This window comes from Tiliqua scincoides, chromosome 2, assembly GCF_035046505.1.
Source record: "Tiliqua scincoides isolate rTilSci1 chromosome 2, rTilSci1.hap2, whole genome shotgun sequence".
In the NCBI taxonomy this organism is placed as follows: domain Eukaryota; kingdom Metazoa; phylum Chordata; class Lepidosauria; order Squamata; family Scincidae; genus Tiliqua; species Tiliqua scincoides.
In genome coordinates, this window is record NC_089822.1 from 121,190,235 (window position 1) to 121,205,465 (window position 15,231).

The 15,231-nt window shown below is 44.7% G+C and overlaps 1 protein-coding gene across 1 annotated transcript; it reads right to left on the reverse strand.

The window, feature by feature from the left end:
• Nucleotides 1–198: 198 nt before the first annotated feature.
• LOC136638765 (hepatic lectin-like) lies at nucleotides 199–14,462 on the reverse strand. Its single transcript, XM_066612795.1, has 7 exons — nucleotides 14,456–14,462; nucleotides 14,241–14,345; nucleotides 4,731–4,829; nucleotides 3,098–3,172; nucleotides 2,647–2,798; nucleotides 896–1,008; nucleotides 199–364 (listed from the first exon to the last, which is right to left on the reverse strand). The coding sequence occupies exons 1-7, from the start codon at nucleotides 14,460–14,462 to the stop codon at nucleotides 199–201; spliced, it is 717 nt and encodes a 238-aa protein (XP_066468892.1).
• Nucleotides 14,463–15,231: the final 769 nt, after the last annotated feature.

Sequence of the window (15,231 nt, forward strand, 5' to 3'; positions counted from 1 at the left end):
ATGAAAAAGGACAAGTTTTTAAATGGAATGCTAAAAGTCTACTTTGTGTGTGTGTGTGTGTGTGTGTGTGTGTGTGTGTGTGTGTTTGTATAAATTTCTTCCAAGTTGCATTGTTGTATCTGATGTAGATAGAAGTTTGCAGCTACTCAGAATAGGTCTTTTGCTCACAGATGCTTATGGGAGGGTGGGGGCAGGCAGTCAGGTCTTCTTTGATGCAGCCATAGCTGTGCTTGGCAAGGGTTTCTCACAGATGTAGAAGCACATGGAGCTGCAGGTGTTATCGTTCCATTCCCCCTTGGTTCTGACTTGGACACAGTCCTCATTGTGGTTTTGATAGTTGTTGGGCTCACCTTGCTTCCAATACCTGTGGCCAAAGCATGTGATATTTTTGAAATGAAGGCCAGAACACATAAAGACAGCCATGTGGCTCTGGTAGCACAGCAGCAGCAGTTTGGGGGACCCCTGTCTTAAGGCTACACTGTATTCTGCATTGTAGTGGATCTCCCATGTCAGAACAGGCTCTTTTACTTTATGATACAGGTTCTTTATTTTAGGATAGTCTTAACATTACGATACAGGGCTGAGGCTTAGTTAGAGTCTTTTTCATTGAAATGATGCAGTGCCTCATCCTCATCAAGAATATTCAACAAAAAGTGAACAAATGTTAAAACTGGACTAAATCAGAAATGATGTGGGAAGTTTGTGAACAGAAACTCCTACTGCTGCAGGGGTGACGGATTCCATTCAGACCTCCTCTGTTTGAATTCAGACCCATTTTTCAGATTTAAAATCTGGAAAATGCCCCCTCCCCCAACTGCTGTCTGTGGGGGTCAGTCCCTGTATAGTTCAGTCTCTACAACCCCAGATGACAATGATGGGATTGCCCAGTGCTTACGTGAAGCCTGTGATGTAATTACTGCCATCCACCCATTGCCACGTTCCTTCTGTGCGGATGTCATTGAGTCCAATCCAATAGGCCTCATTGTGGGTCCTTGACATCAGAAAATTCTGAAGTGGAATATTTGATACATTTGGATGAGGTATATTGTCTTCTATGATTGCATGAACCATAAGCACATAATTAAAACAGAGGAGAAGGGCGAAGTTGCATTTTAAATAATTATCATGCCATCTTCAAAACCAGAACAGACCAGCCAAATTCAAAAAATCACTGGACCAGCCACGTCTGCTGGAAGAGCTCTGCTTAGAATTGCTTCCTCTTGAAAGGGAAATGTTAGCAGGGACACAGCACAGGGTCATCTTCACTGTGGCCCAGAACCTGCAGAGCCAATTGCTCAGTAGGCTTACTGGTTCTCTGCTCTGCAAAGCATTTTTATTTAGCATTTTAGCCTAGTAGTTTTCCTAGCTTTTCTGGTTGTGGGGGGAGTGAGAGCATTTCAGTTGCAATGATGGGGTTTAGATGGGGGTTCAGCAACTGGCAACTCCTAGGACAAATATGGCTGCCTGTTGCCATCTTGAATAGCTACTGGTGGTCTTTACACATTGAGAAAATATTGTCAAGCTGTTTGGCTGCCTCTTGCAACTTTTAAAGGTAGAAGATGACCAAAATAGCCTTCAGGCAGGGGCAGTGAAACCTGATATGCCACCTGATGCCACCACCATCACCAGCACTCTGCAGTGGCACACTGGAAAAAGTTGCTTACCATGTTCCTCATGTAGGTTCTGCAAACCCAGAAGTGTGGTACCTCTGGTTTTATTTACTGGGACCTTGGTAATGAAAAAGCTCCTTTGTTTGCACAGTCCCTGTAAATAAAACCAGAGATCTCACACTTCTAATTTGTGAAAACCACACAAACTGCATAGTAAGTTGATGATCTGTTTCCTGCTTCAGTAAGCAGAAAGTGGATCAATGCGGATTGCATCCATGGCTGTCCGAAGAGAGGGAGTGGCAGACTTGGGGGTGAATGGCAACCCAAATCTGCTGCCTCCTTGCTCCCCTTGCGATCTGCTACTGTCACAAAGCTGCATCAAGTCACCTCATGGCTGGGCCACCTCTCCTTTCAGAACTTCCCTTGCCTAGGCTAGAACGCTTTTCCTTGAACTAGCCAATCTGTGACTGTATGCAGATGATTAATATTTGTGGGAAATGGAAAGAAGTTTCCTTTCCCCAGCTGTCTTCTAACTACTGGGCTAACATTAGAATAACCAATATTTTGGTGGTAGTAAGTCTACACTGCATTTAAGTTGAAATATACAAAAATATATTAAGAAGTCCTTGAGAGATGTTTTCATCTTCTTCTTAAGAAGGTTTATCCTTATATCGTTTTATTAGTGCAGCAAGAATCCTTTATGTCAAATACTAGAGATCAGGATATTACTCCACAGGTAATTGTGGAAAAAATGTCTTTTTGCCATTTGGAACTTTTTGATTTGCACTGTATCTATGGTCTGGAATTATCAACACTAGTTTTTCAAGTTTAGTTGTGTATGGCCTCATCACTGAAGCACAGACAGGAAATTTCTTGAGAGGCAAATAACTGAGCCATTGTTTAAAGTGCTACCTGACTGAGAACGTTAGGCATTTCCCTTACTGGATTGGGGGGGGGGGGTTACCATAGCCTCCATCATACCTGCACTGGTCTAAGGAACTGTTCCCCAAAGTTGGTATGTTTCCCATCTCATTACCTGTTCAGCGAGATCATTGATAACAACAAGCTGTGACGTTTGCTTTTCACACTGAGCCTTGGCCTCATTCCAGGTCATTTCTTTCAAGGAGAAGTAATAGCATTTTTTATTGAAGTACTCCCACTGTCTGGTATCAGGACCACATGGGAACACTGGGCAAATAAAAATGGAAAGCGAGTCCAAACTTAGCAGGTTGATTTTGCAATATGAGTGCATGCAAAGTGCATGGGAAGAAATACTGAAGGAACACCAGTCTGGTGATCAGGGGGTGGTAAATAAGAACTACACGTACTAAACATACTCCTGGTGCATACTAGAAGGACATTATCTCCTGTTTGAACTTGACATGCATCAGAATTGCCAACAAGGGACTTTGAACAGAATTGCCCTTTACAGAAGGGACAGAGAAACCAGTTCTCCCTGAAAAGGGGAAGAGATTAGGGATACTTACAATAGAAATCATGGCCAGAAGGCTGCTTTGCCAGTTCAGCATGAATCTTGCTAATTTCTGATGAAACTGCTGCCACTGGATTAGTAAAGGAAATAGTAGAGAAATAGATGTCTGATTGTTTTATTCTTCCATTACCTATATGCAGTTTTGCTACATCACATAGGGTTAGCATCTCCCACCCAACCCCTTCCCAGTTAGGGTTGCCAACTCAGGCTGAATTTTTTAAAACTTTTTTAGAAGTTCTTGTTAAAATCTCCAAGATGGTTTTCATTAGTCACCTGATGCTTTCTTGCACAGCTGCTTCATCCCACATTAGACCCAAGTGCCCAGCCTCAGTCCACTGTACCTGCGAGCCATAGTAACAAACTGAAAGTGTTACTTCTTCAGTAGCGTTACTACTGCTTCTGCTTCATCCCATTAGCTCCACCCCAACCTGTCCCACCGTCCATCATGGCCCCATCAAGATAACAGCATATTGAAATTAAAAATGCCCCCCTTTCATCAGAGAGAGAATGGGCCGCAGTATTTCCTGATTCAAATCGACAGTGACATAGGTTTGTCATTGAATCAGGGTGCAATCCTGAGGTGCCCATGGGCTGACACAAGTCCCTTGTGCTGACCCAGGAGGGTTGCAAATGTGCCTTGGGCCCCTGACCTGCGCTGGATATAGCACAAGCCTCTTGGCTGGCCTGTTCCAGCGCAGGGTAGGATTGCGCCCTCAGTGTCACACAGGAAACCTAAACCCATCAGATTTCTATCAGCATCTGTATCAGGCCAGTTGTATTTTCTGTCGTCAGTGCAACAAAAATGTATTCCTGACACAGGTCTCTACCATTCACTGGACATTTTGTGTTATAAGAAAAGATAAGGATGTGGGGCTAGGATAAGGGGATAAGATAAGGATGTGGGGCTAAGATCATGATGGTCAGAGAGTCCTGTGTCTTCTGGTGGTGGCAAGTCACATGATCTTCCCCCTTTCCCCAAACCTTGTAGGAAAGGGCAGGTGGTAATTTCAACCAACTTAGGGCCCGACCCTGTGCTTCATGCGCCACCTTACCACTGGGGTGTACTGTTGCAAACATGCTGTAAGGCATGTTTGTGAGCAGTACCGCAGGCCCAGTGCTGGAGCTAGCCCAGCACAAGACTGCGCTGGGCCAGCTCTAGCACTGGGCCCACGGTCCACCACCCGGCGCTTGCCTGGACCACTGGGCGGTGGAGAGATGAGTGGGGGCATGGGGAGAGGCGGGGGAAGGTGTTCTGGGTGTGTGGAGAGTGGGGAGGAGGCATGTGGGGAAGGGAGCAAGGCAGGAGGGGGCCGGATCTTGAGCCCCATGTTGGGCCACGGAGCCCAACAGGGGACTCCTTGATTCTGCACTAGCTGAAGAGCCGCTGCAGAATCGAGTAGCCCCATTGTGGGGCTACTTCCCTTACTCAGGGGATGAATGTCCCCTTCTTCTGAGGAGCTGGCGGTGGCTGCCTGGTGTGCACAGGATACCATGGCAGCCCCATGGTCCAGGCAGCTCAGGATTGGGCTGTTAATCGCTAACAATATATCTCTCATATAGTCCTACCAAAGAAATTCCCTCTTTTTCAGACAAAACTATTTAGACAATAAAGGGAAAAAAAAACATACCTTTGGGGAGGGCCACCATGAAACAAATGGCAATCAGCAGGAAAGAGACACCCAGCAATACATAGATGGGGAAGAAGGGCCTCTGAAGAAAATTTCGTCCTTTGTATGAAAAAGGAGGAGATGGTGGAAAACTTACTCCCCTGCTGTTGCAAATCATGTAAGCCCCTCTTATGGTATAAGTGTAAACTTCGGCCAGGTGCTGTCCATTGTCATTATCGTCATAATTATTATGATAGAGGTGGGTGCGTTGGCTCGGTCATGTCATGAGAATGGATGATGGCCGGATCCCAAAGGATCTCCTCTATGGAGAACTCGGGCAAGAAAAGTGCCCTACAGGTAGACCACAGCTGCGATACAAGGACATCTGCAAGAGGGATCTGAAGGCCTTAGGAGTGGACCTCAACAGGTGGGAAACCCTGGCTTCTGAGCGGCCTGCTTGGAGGCAGGCTGTGCAGCATGGCCTCTTCCTGTTTGAAGAGACAGTTGGCCAACAGACTGAGGCAAAGAGGCAATGAAGGAAGGCCCATAGCCAGGGAGACAGACCAGGGGCAGACTGTACTTGCTCCCAGTGTGGAAGGGACTGTCACTCCTGAATTGGCGTTTTCAGCCACACTAGACGCTGTTCCAGAACCACCTTTCAGAGCGCGATACCATAGTCTTTCGAGACTGAAGGTTGCCAACAATCCCCAGAGGTGGGTGAAAGCAGTTTTATTTTTCGCAGATTTAGAAGTGCAGAAAGTGGTGATGTTTTTATTCAAAATTTACATGATAAATATAAATTAGAATCACTTTAAAAGTGAACTCGGTGGGTGATATAGGTGGTATAGTGTCAGCAGATGTAGCCGCAGTCATTACCCCCATTAAATAATAAAATCAAATAAAGTGGGGTTATTTTTTCACAGGGGTTTTTTTTCCTCCAAAAATGAGAAGTGTGAAAAGTGGTGTTATGTGTTTTTATTTCATTATCACCATTTTCACCCACCTCTATCTATAGAGCATTGTGTTTGTGTCTCTGATACTAACTGACTCCAACACCAACACTACTGCTGAGAGAATGAGGCTGTTATCAACAAACCATTCAGGGCCCAACCCTATCCAATTTTCCAGTGCCAGTGCAGTCATGCCAATGGGGCATGCACTGTATCCAGTGGTGGGGAGGCAGTCCCAGAGGCCTCCTTAAGGTATGAGAACATTTGTTCCCTTGCCTAGGGGTTGCATTGTGGCTGCACTGGTGCTAGAAAATTGGATTGGGCCCTCAGTGTCTCCTCTTAGTAGTTGTTCCCAAACATTTTTGTTTGGTGGTCCCCTTAACCTACTGGGCCATTGTCTGTGGCTCCCCATTATGGCTACAATCTTATACATTGTATAGGGCAGCAGGTTTTTTGCAAGGATTCCATGACACCCCTGGCTGGTTTCCATGGTTCCTCAGGGTTCCATGGCTCACAGATTGGGAACCACTGCCTCTCAGGGTTCTTGGTGAAAATAACCCTTCCTGTCCTTGCATAAATGTTTTATAATTTCTGTTCCTTGCAGTGAGAGCTCTCTTCCTTTGCATGTTTTATTGTTCTTCCTGTTGAAGTAATATTAGTCTTCCGCTTCCTCTGCTGCTTGTATGAGACATTTTCATTCTAAACCAGGATAAGAAGAGCCCCACTGGATCAGGCCATAGGCCCATCTAGTCCAGCTTCCTGTATCTCACAGCAGCCCACCAAATGCCCCAGGGAGCACACCAGATAACAAGAGACCTGCATCCTGGTGCTCTCCCTTGCATCTGGCATTCTGACGTAGCCCAATAAACAAGTCTGAAGTAACAAGGAAAGAATATGTCTGGGAGACCATTCCACATAGCACTATCAGTAGAGGTGTTTGAAAACAGTATTTATTTTACTCAGAAATAAGCCCATTCTTATCAGTAAGACTTAGGCTGTAAGCCTATCTTACTCACTGGAAACACTCTATCAGTTAGATTTGCCTTCAAGTTTCATTATTGTTATGTGTTGTAATAATCTAATTCATCACTGGCCCCCCTTTTTTTTGTGCTGTGGCTTTTTGACTTAAGCAGCAAAACAAGCCTTTCTCTGTATAATTTTCATGCTAAAGGTTTGGATTGGATTTTAAAAACTCGTTAAATGTGAACATTTTAAAATTATGTTTTGGTTCTGCTGAAAGAGTGCTATATCACTACAGAACCCGCATAGCCTGATACCAAGAGATATGTTTTCCATAATGTACCAATACCTAGTTACGTGTGCGGTTGTTACCTCCATGAAACACAGCAGGAGCAACTGCCTAAACTCAAAGTATGAAATAATTTGGAGCTGTACTGACCATTTCCTGGATTTGAGACACTCACGGAAAAATAGGCAAATCCTTTGGAGTACGGATAATTGGCAACCCTCATTACAAACTAAGTGGATGCTTAGCTCAGCTTCGGCTGACACCAAACGCAGGAAGATCACCTTTACCTTTATAAGTCCAGAATTTATCTGTAGTATTTTCTTCCTCCATCCTGGAAGGAATGCAGTGGGTGAGAAGAGGCTGTCTTCTGTGTATTGGAGTTTCTAAAATAAGGGTTCTGTCATTTCCCCAGGGATGTTCCCTATAAAAGTTAATTTATAACTTGAGAGAGGGGCTATATCTCATCCCTCCTCTTCTGCCAACAAATCACCCCTTTTGGGAATATGCCCCTCCCAAAAGCTTATGCAGTGGATGCAACACAAGCAAAGTTCATGGGCAATTCAACCTTGGGTGAATAATTCGTGGAAGCTTGCACAATGATATAAGATTAATAGGAGCAGAATAAACAGGGCCTTGTCAGTTTCCAAAAAAGTTTTTCCTTGCCTGCCCTCTTTCTCCGGAAGGTGAGGGCACTCTGAGCGAGGCGGTTCAGGAGATGGTTTGTGGTCAGGCAGGTTGGTGGATTAAGTGGAAGCAGCAGAAGCCTGGCTGTATTAATTGTGTAACATTTTAAGAAACATACACGTGCAGCCCAGTCCTATCTGAACTGCCCTGCCAGTGGAATGTGCATTCTGTCGGTGGAATGCAACACTGTCTGCCCCCACCTCACAGGGTTGGGGGGCGGGCAGTGGGAGGGAAGGGAGGGAGCAGGAGGAATGGAGGCATTTCTGGGCAGGGAGGGGGAGGAACGGGGCAGGATTTGCGGCACTCATGTACATGTGTCCCCTTCCATCTCCCTTTCCCTTTCCCTCACGCTTCACCCATTCCTTGATTCTGCACCAGCAAAATAGCTAGTGCAAAACTGAGAAGATCCATAGGCAATGCCTTTCTCCAGGGCAAGGGAATGAAGAGTGCAACTACCCCAGCACCATAGAATGCAGTTTGTGCCTCCTTGGCATGTGAGCATCAGTGGAGGGGCGGGTTTGTATAGGATTGGAGTCGTAGCCTAATTTATAAGCACAGGCATCTCAATTTCCCAATTCAAGGCTGAAGGGAGGCTTTCTGCTTCTCCTGGTACTTGCCATCACAACCATCTGTGTGCTTCTGGATCATGTAGGTTAAAGTGTTGGCCTGCCCTAAGCCAGTCATTCTTTTTGGCTGGAGAATCCACGCTGGCTGTCCTGGTTACCAGGGACCAGCACAGGTTATGAAGTTCCCACTGACATGTTCGGAGGGTGTACTGAGGAAAGTATTATGCTCCAAGATGACCACATACAATTTTATTGCTCTTTCTGCATCTGCCACAAGGTGGCGTATGCAGCCTTTTGCATCAGGCTTCATTCCTTAGTGCTTCTGGGAAGGTGAGTGCTTGAGTCTTTGATGCAGCTGTAGGAATCAAAGCTGCAGCTGCAATCAGTCCATTTCCCATTGATCCTGATTTGGCCACAGTCCTCACTGTGGTATTGATAATTGTTCAAATCCCATCGCTTGGGATTAAAGCATGTGATATTTTTAAAAAGAAAATTGAAGCTCAGCAAATGTATTTGCATACTACCTGCAGGAAGTTGAATATTCTGTTTCCTAAGTATCTGAAGGGATGAGTCACACTTCTTTCTGAATTAATTCAATCAATTTGGGTCCTGCATATATTTGTTCCCCCCTCCCCACTGAATAATTTATTCTGATTTTGCTATGGAGAGGGAAAGGAGTTCTACAGGGAACTAAAGCCCAATTCTTGATCGCTGGAAATCATCAACTCCTTCAGCTCATCTGCCCTCTGTATTGTGAGATTTTAGCAGGCTTAACATGTTTTCTGTTTTGGAAACAACAGTAACAAAATGAGAACAATTTAGAGCCCAATCCCGAGCTCTTCAGTTCCAGTGGTATGTGTGTACCATCAGCTCTGGGTGTCCCGAAGTATGCTGCAAAGTATGTTCGCATCACCTGGAGAACAAGGAGCACTGGGCCTCAGCACCAAGAAGACATTGCTGAGGAGCAGCCAGTGGTAACACCGCAGCTTGGCAGTGAGGCTTCTTGGGATGGCGGGAGGCAGGGGGGGTGGAACTGGGTGGAGAGGATCAGAAGGGCAGAGACAGTAGCAGTTTCTGTCGCTGTATCCTATGCTCCCTCTGTGGCTGCAGAACAGGTCTCCTTGGTTCTGCACCTGCTCAGTAGTGGACACAGAGCCAAGGAGACTCATTGGAGCTGCTGCAGCGTTACCTGGGGTAAGGGAGCCAATGCTCCCTTATCCTGAGGAGACTCTGGTGGCTGCCTTGCTGCCCATGGCATACAGCAGTGGCCATTTTGACACCACTGTTCCTCTGGGCACTGAGAAGCTTAAGTTTTGGCTGTTAGTACCTAACTAGGATCTTTTTACTACTGAAAGACGCAGGCCAATCAAAATAGTCAAACACATAGCTTTTCTTTTAGTAGAGTTCACTTATTGTGTCTTGAGACACTGAAGAAACAAGTTACTCCTGACTGCAATTAACGGAATCCAAGTGCTACAAAAGAGTTTAACCTCAATAGTGCTGGCATGAAGCATGCTGTTATAAGGTAGTAATGAAAACATATAGTAGGAAGACGATTTCCCCCTCACACATACTTTTAAGCATACATTGGCAGCCATGAGAGCTAGAAACTTGTTTAGATGAAAGCTGAGATTTTTAGGAAAGTAAATTCTGTTCTGTTCCAGATTCTGTGCTTCTTTTTCATTTCTAGAACATTGTGGTATGTGCAAACCCCTGACTATTTTATAATAATTTTATTTTGCAAAGCATAGTGGCGTCACTAGGGTTTGTGTCACCCAGTGTGAGAAGCTAGCGTGTCATCTCCATGATGGACCTCTGCCCATGCAGTAGGCAGGGCAACACCGAGTGGTAGGTGAGGTGACGCACCATCGACTTACCCCCACTGGTTTTTTTGGCTATAACTTTCGATAGAATAGAGCTATTTCAGCACAGTTTTTATTGCATTCTGTATGAAATTACGCATCGAATGATATATAACATGAAGTACCAAGTTTTCAAAATTTTGGCCAGTAATGGTGTCACCCCCCATGTGCTCATCACCTGGTGCAGCCTGCAGCTCCCCAGCAATGCCACTGGTAAAGCATAGTGCTTCATATAGTTTTCACTCTATAAAGTAGTTCAGTTGATGAACCAGCAGCACAACCTCAAGCATGTCAGCTCAGAAATAAGTCCTGGTATGTTCATTGGGGCTAACTCCCAGGAAAGTGTGTTTAAGATTGCAGTCTGAGTGTGCATCTTCTTGGAAAAGAAGTCACAGAATGACTTTGAGGCAGACTTCCAAGGTCACAGAATGACTTTGAGGCAGTTTTGAACCAAGCCTCTAGATCAGGGGTGCTCACACTTTTTTGGCTCGAGAGCTACTTTGAAACCCAGCAAGGCCCAGAGATCTACCAGGGGGGAAGGAAGCATCTGACAGACACCCCCTTTAATGTATGGAGCCCCTGCTGGAGTCTAGTCAGTTTCGTCAGTTTTGTTGCTGCATGCCTGAAGAGCAGCTAAAGTGTCAGTTTCAGTGTCAGTTTAGTGTCAGCTAAATATGTCAATTTCGTCTAGTCACTAGTCAAAACTGACATATTAACAGTTTGGAGAGACAGGGCTCCGCGATCTACTCATTTTGCCTCGTGATCTATTGGTAGATCGCGATCCACCTATTGAGCACCCCTGCTCTAGATCCTTCCAGCTTTGTATTTGATGAGCCCATGTGATGCAATGCACAGTTCGACAGTGAAAAATGAGGGAGAGGTACAGATGCTATTCTTCAAAATGCATTCAACAAAACAAGGAACACTTATCAGTATGAACGTGCATAGAGTATCTTGCAACAAAAGGACCAAACATCAAACAGCTTGCAGATAACTGTAAAATAGCATATAAATTGTCAAGAACTCTTGAAAAGTTTTGTCTGGAATAAATAGATCCAGGAGTAATCTTCTAAACAATCATATATCTAATTCTCATTTGCTTGACCCTCCCATCTAAATAACTCAACTGTCTGCATTATGCATCCATTCTTCATTAGGACTGGTTTGTGTTTCTGAAAGTATATGGTCTATTGAATTATACACTTCTTGCATTGGTAGCAGCAGCTTAAATGAAAGAAATAAACCCCTACCTGTGTTCTATTCAGAGTCCTAAAGTCCAGCGAACTTTAACCACACCCGTTTACACCTTTGGTCATATTTTTCTTGAAACACACACTGCAGTGCAATTGTAGCATTGAGAAAATACTGTCTTTGCTAGTGTGTATTTTATGCCAGGTCTTACCTAGCTGCAGACTGAAAGCACTTCCTGCTCAGAGATCATAAAGAACTGCTGGCTGAGAACACTCTGGGAAGGAAGCTCTTGCTACACCTGATTCTATGAAAGAGCTCTTGGGCTATAAGAATGACCATTCTAGAGTCACCCTGTCCAACTTATCTCTCTTGGTCACTTCAGAGGAAAAGGGAGGCCATGCCCATTCACAAGATCAGTGAAGAAAAAGGATGCAACAGCAACTGGAGAGGCCTGCTTTGTGTTCCCCTTTTCAAGCTTATAGGTTACTGCTGTACACCTGTATTATCACTCAGCTCAACCTTATCATCACAGAATCCAACATTTGGAAAGGGCCTTCAATCCATCAACACCTGCTTAACCCATTTCTGCCCGGCCCACAGGTGTACATATTTGATCCCTGTTGCATATATGCCACGTTAGACAGAAATGGCTTAAACTAGGAAAATTCTCTCTCAAGTGTCTCTGAAAGGCACCTGTCAAACTTATGCTTTTCCTACTCTATATCTGTCCTTTCCCTGGTTACTGTACCTTAAGAGAGAATACAGGTCATCCCGCATTATCCACTGGGGTTCCGTTCCAGAACCCCAGTGGATAAGAAAATAGTGGAAAAATAAAGACCCACTTCCAGGTTTTTTGCCCCTCCATTGCTCTTAATGGAATAAGGTTGTGCCTAGACATCCACAGGGGTTGATTCTGGGACTCCCTGCTGATACCATAAAATCTGTTAAATAAAAGCAGTTTGAAAAAATTAAAAAGTGCGTCCCTTTACAACTGTGGTTAAAAACAGCTTTTCTTACTGTTGTAGAGAGGCAGTCAGCAATTAGAAATGCAAAGGACCCCCTGCCTTTGTCTGGCTCAATTGAAGAATGGAATGTTTGCTTGCAGGACTGTCTCTACAACAGTAAGAAAAGCAGTTTTTTTAAACTGTGATTTTAAAGGGATGCATTTTTCCCCTTCTCCAGGGATCAGCACATTCCTTCTTATTGCAGTGACCATTCATGTTGAGTCAAATCCGTGTATAACAAGGTTGGACCTGTACTCCAACTTTATTGTTTTGTTGCAGGAGAGAACAAAAAATGAGCATAACTGTCATCATGTTACATACCTACAGACCACTGTGATGAACACCTGGTAGAATACAGGAAGCTGGACTAGATGGGTCTTTGGCTTGATCCAGCAGGGCTCTTCTTATGTTCTTAACACTGGGTTCCCACCTCAACCATGGGGCTAGGACATCTTTCCCATGGATAGCCACTTGCTTCTTTTCCCATATTTTGAGACAGAAACCACAGGATATTTGTCTTGTAAACTTCACATGTCTTCCAAATGAACCTGTCCAGGTTTTTCAGTTGACTGAGGAGCGCCTGCTCTCTGGGCCACCAGTGACAGATGTTTGGTGAATCCTAGGAAATAGCCTTTTCCCATGGTGACACTATGACTCTGAAGTTCTTTTCCCAGGAGCTTCAGATTGACCCCTGCTCAGTCCCTCAAAAGAGGGGTCTGAAAACACTCCTGTAATGCAAAAGGGATGCTGAACCTCCCTTTTCTCACTTGGTAACATTACCAGGGCCAATTTCTTTAGCAACTACTTGTCAGGTTAGTGCTTAGTCCCCACCAAACAACACTGACAGTAGGATTTCTTCTAAAGAATTTTACTAGAAACTTTACAACAGTGAGGTATTGTTCTACAGGTTTGCTCCTGGGGCGGTTGAGATGGTCTTCATGCTTCTCATGTACCTCAGCCCTTCCTAAGCCTCTGTTCAACCTTCCCCCCCCCCCCGAGCAAGTGTCTCTCTTCCCCACATTCTTTTCCAACTGTCTCTTTTGACTGCTCCTTCCCAACATTCTAACTGCCATTGTCCAATACAAAGTTCTCTTTTCCTCCAACGTCTCCCTGCTTCTCTCATCCCTTTCCTGTTTCCTGGGTGCACAACATTGATACTGCTCCCCACTTTCCCCTGGCCATAGTGGACAATGCCGAATGAACCTGATTCCTCTGCTCCAAAATACATCCTTTTGACAACTTCTTTTTTTTTCAGAAGGTTTTTTATCATGCTTTATAATGTTTTAACAAAAGTTTTATCTTTTATTGCTTCTGTTTACTTTATTGTTGGTATTGTTGAGAGCCAGGGTGGTGGTGTGGTTTGGGAGGTGGACTTCGGAAGATCCATGTTCAAATCCCCCCTCAGCCATGAAGCTTCCTGGGTGACCTTGGCCCAGTCACTTTCTCTCAGCCTCACCTACCTCACAGGGTTGTTGTGGGGACAAAAGAAGAGGAGCAGCTGCGTACACCACACCGAGCCCTTTGGAGGAAGGGTGGTATAAAAATGTGAAAAATAAGTGTTTTTATGCTATCAAGATATACTGTTTAGTTATTCTGATTGATCACAAAGTGGATAACACCACATGGTAAAAAGCAGGACATAAGATACGACAAATGATTATACGCTGTCAGCCCTGTGGGGTGAGGGATGGCTGCCCTTGGAGTGACTGATATTGGGGCATCACGAGAGGTCACTGCGGAAGCCAGAGAATGTTGTGGCCAGGCTCCCTCCAGTCTCCCGTTCTGTCAAGGGATTCAGTAGCCTCAGAGATAGGTGGGGGAGGGGCTTTCATCACCCACTGACCCTTCTCCCTGGCAGCAGTCTTATCGTATCTGGTAGTCAACCTCTTCCAGACTGCCCTTCTCACTGGCTAGCCTGAGGTTATATGGAGCATCTCTACCCCCTTGCTCTACCCCTTCCTCCCCATGGGGCTGCAAAATCCCAGCCCCACAGCCTCCCAGGTCCCATATCCTATGAGCACTCACCGCCGCTGCTTCTCTGGAGCTTGCTAAAGGCACCTTTACTCCCTTTGCCCCAGGCATCAGTCAACCAACTGGGTTTCTCCCTTGATCGCAGCAGGACTGAACCAACTAGAAAGGCAGGAAGGCAGCATATCATTGCTTCTGCCCCCATGGAAAAGCCTGCTGGCTGGGAGCTCAACCGTGTCAGAGTGGGGTCCTGGGCCAGATCCTAGACATACTCGTCATTTTTATACATTGTTTATGATCCAATGGATAGCAAATTAGCCATGTATTTGTTCAGCCTATGTTTAAGTCTTCCTTCTGCCACATTAGAACTGTGGGCTTCCATTTTCTGCTAGTGTAAAGTCCTTTTAGGTCATACTTCTGGACTGAGCCATTTAGAAGGAGCAAGCCATTGCCATCAGACCTTTACACATTGTTGAAGAGAAAGTATTAAGGGAAATTTGACATTGTGCTTTCCTGTTGCAAAGAATGCTCAATACAACCAGCAATTGTGACAGCCAGCAAGTTAATTTTTATTAGAAAGCTAAAATAAATACTTTTCACTGTCTCATCCAGAATCACAGCTATTTTAAGATACAGAAGCTAACCAATGCAATTCATTAAATTTTTACAAGGCAAAAGCATCTTGGAATATATATTTTAGCACCAGTAATTTAGTATTTTAAAAGTTATGCTTGCTAGTTTTGAGAGAAGATACATCAGGCAATGAGACAGGATTTTAAGAGATAAAATAAGGTCCTTTAAGTTCAAGTATTTATGAATTTAGAGGTGCAACCACCTTGTTTATTAAGAAAGTTACACCTTTCCTGAGTTTTTCAAAATAGGGGCAGGAGAAACAGGACAGGCTGCAATGAACAAGGATGGGTTGAATAACAGATGAAGGCACTTGGTGCAAGTTTGGATCTTTGTGATAGTTTCCAAAGGACAAAAACACCCTTGTGCAACCCACAAATGATGATTATTTTAGCTCTCCCTATTTTCTCATTTGTCC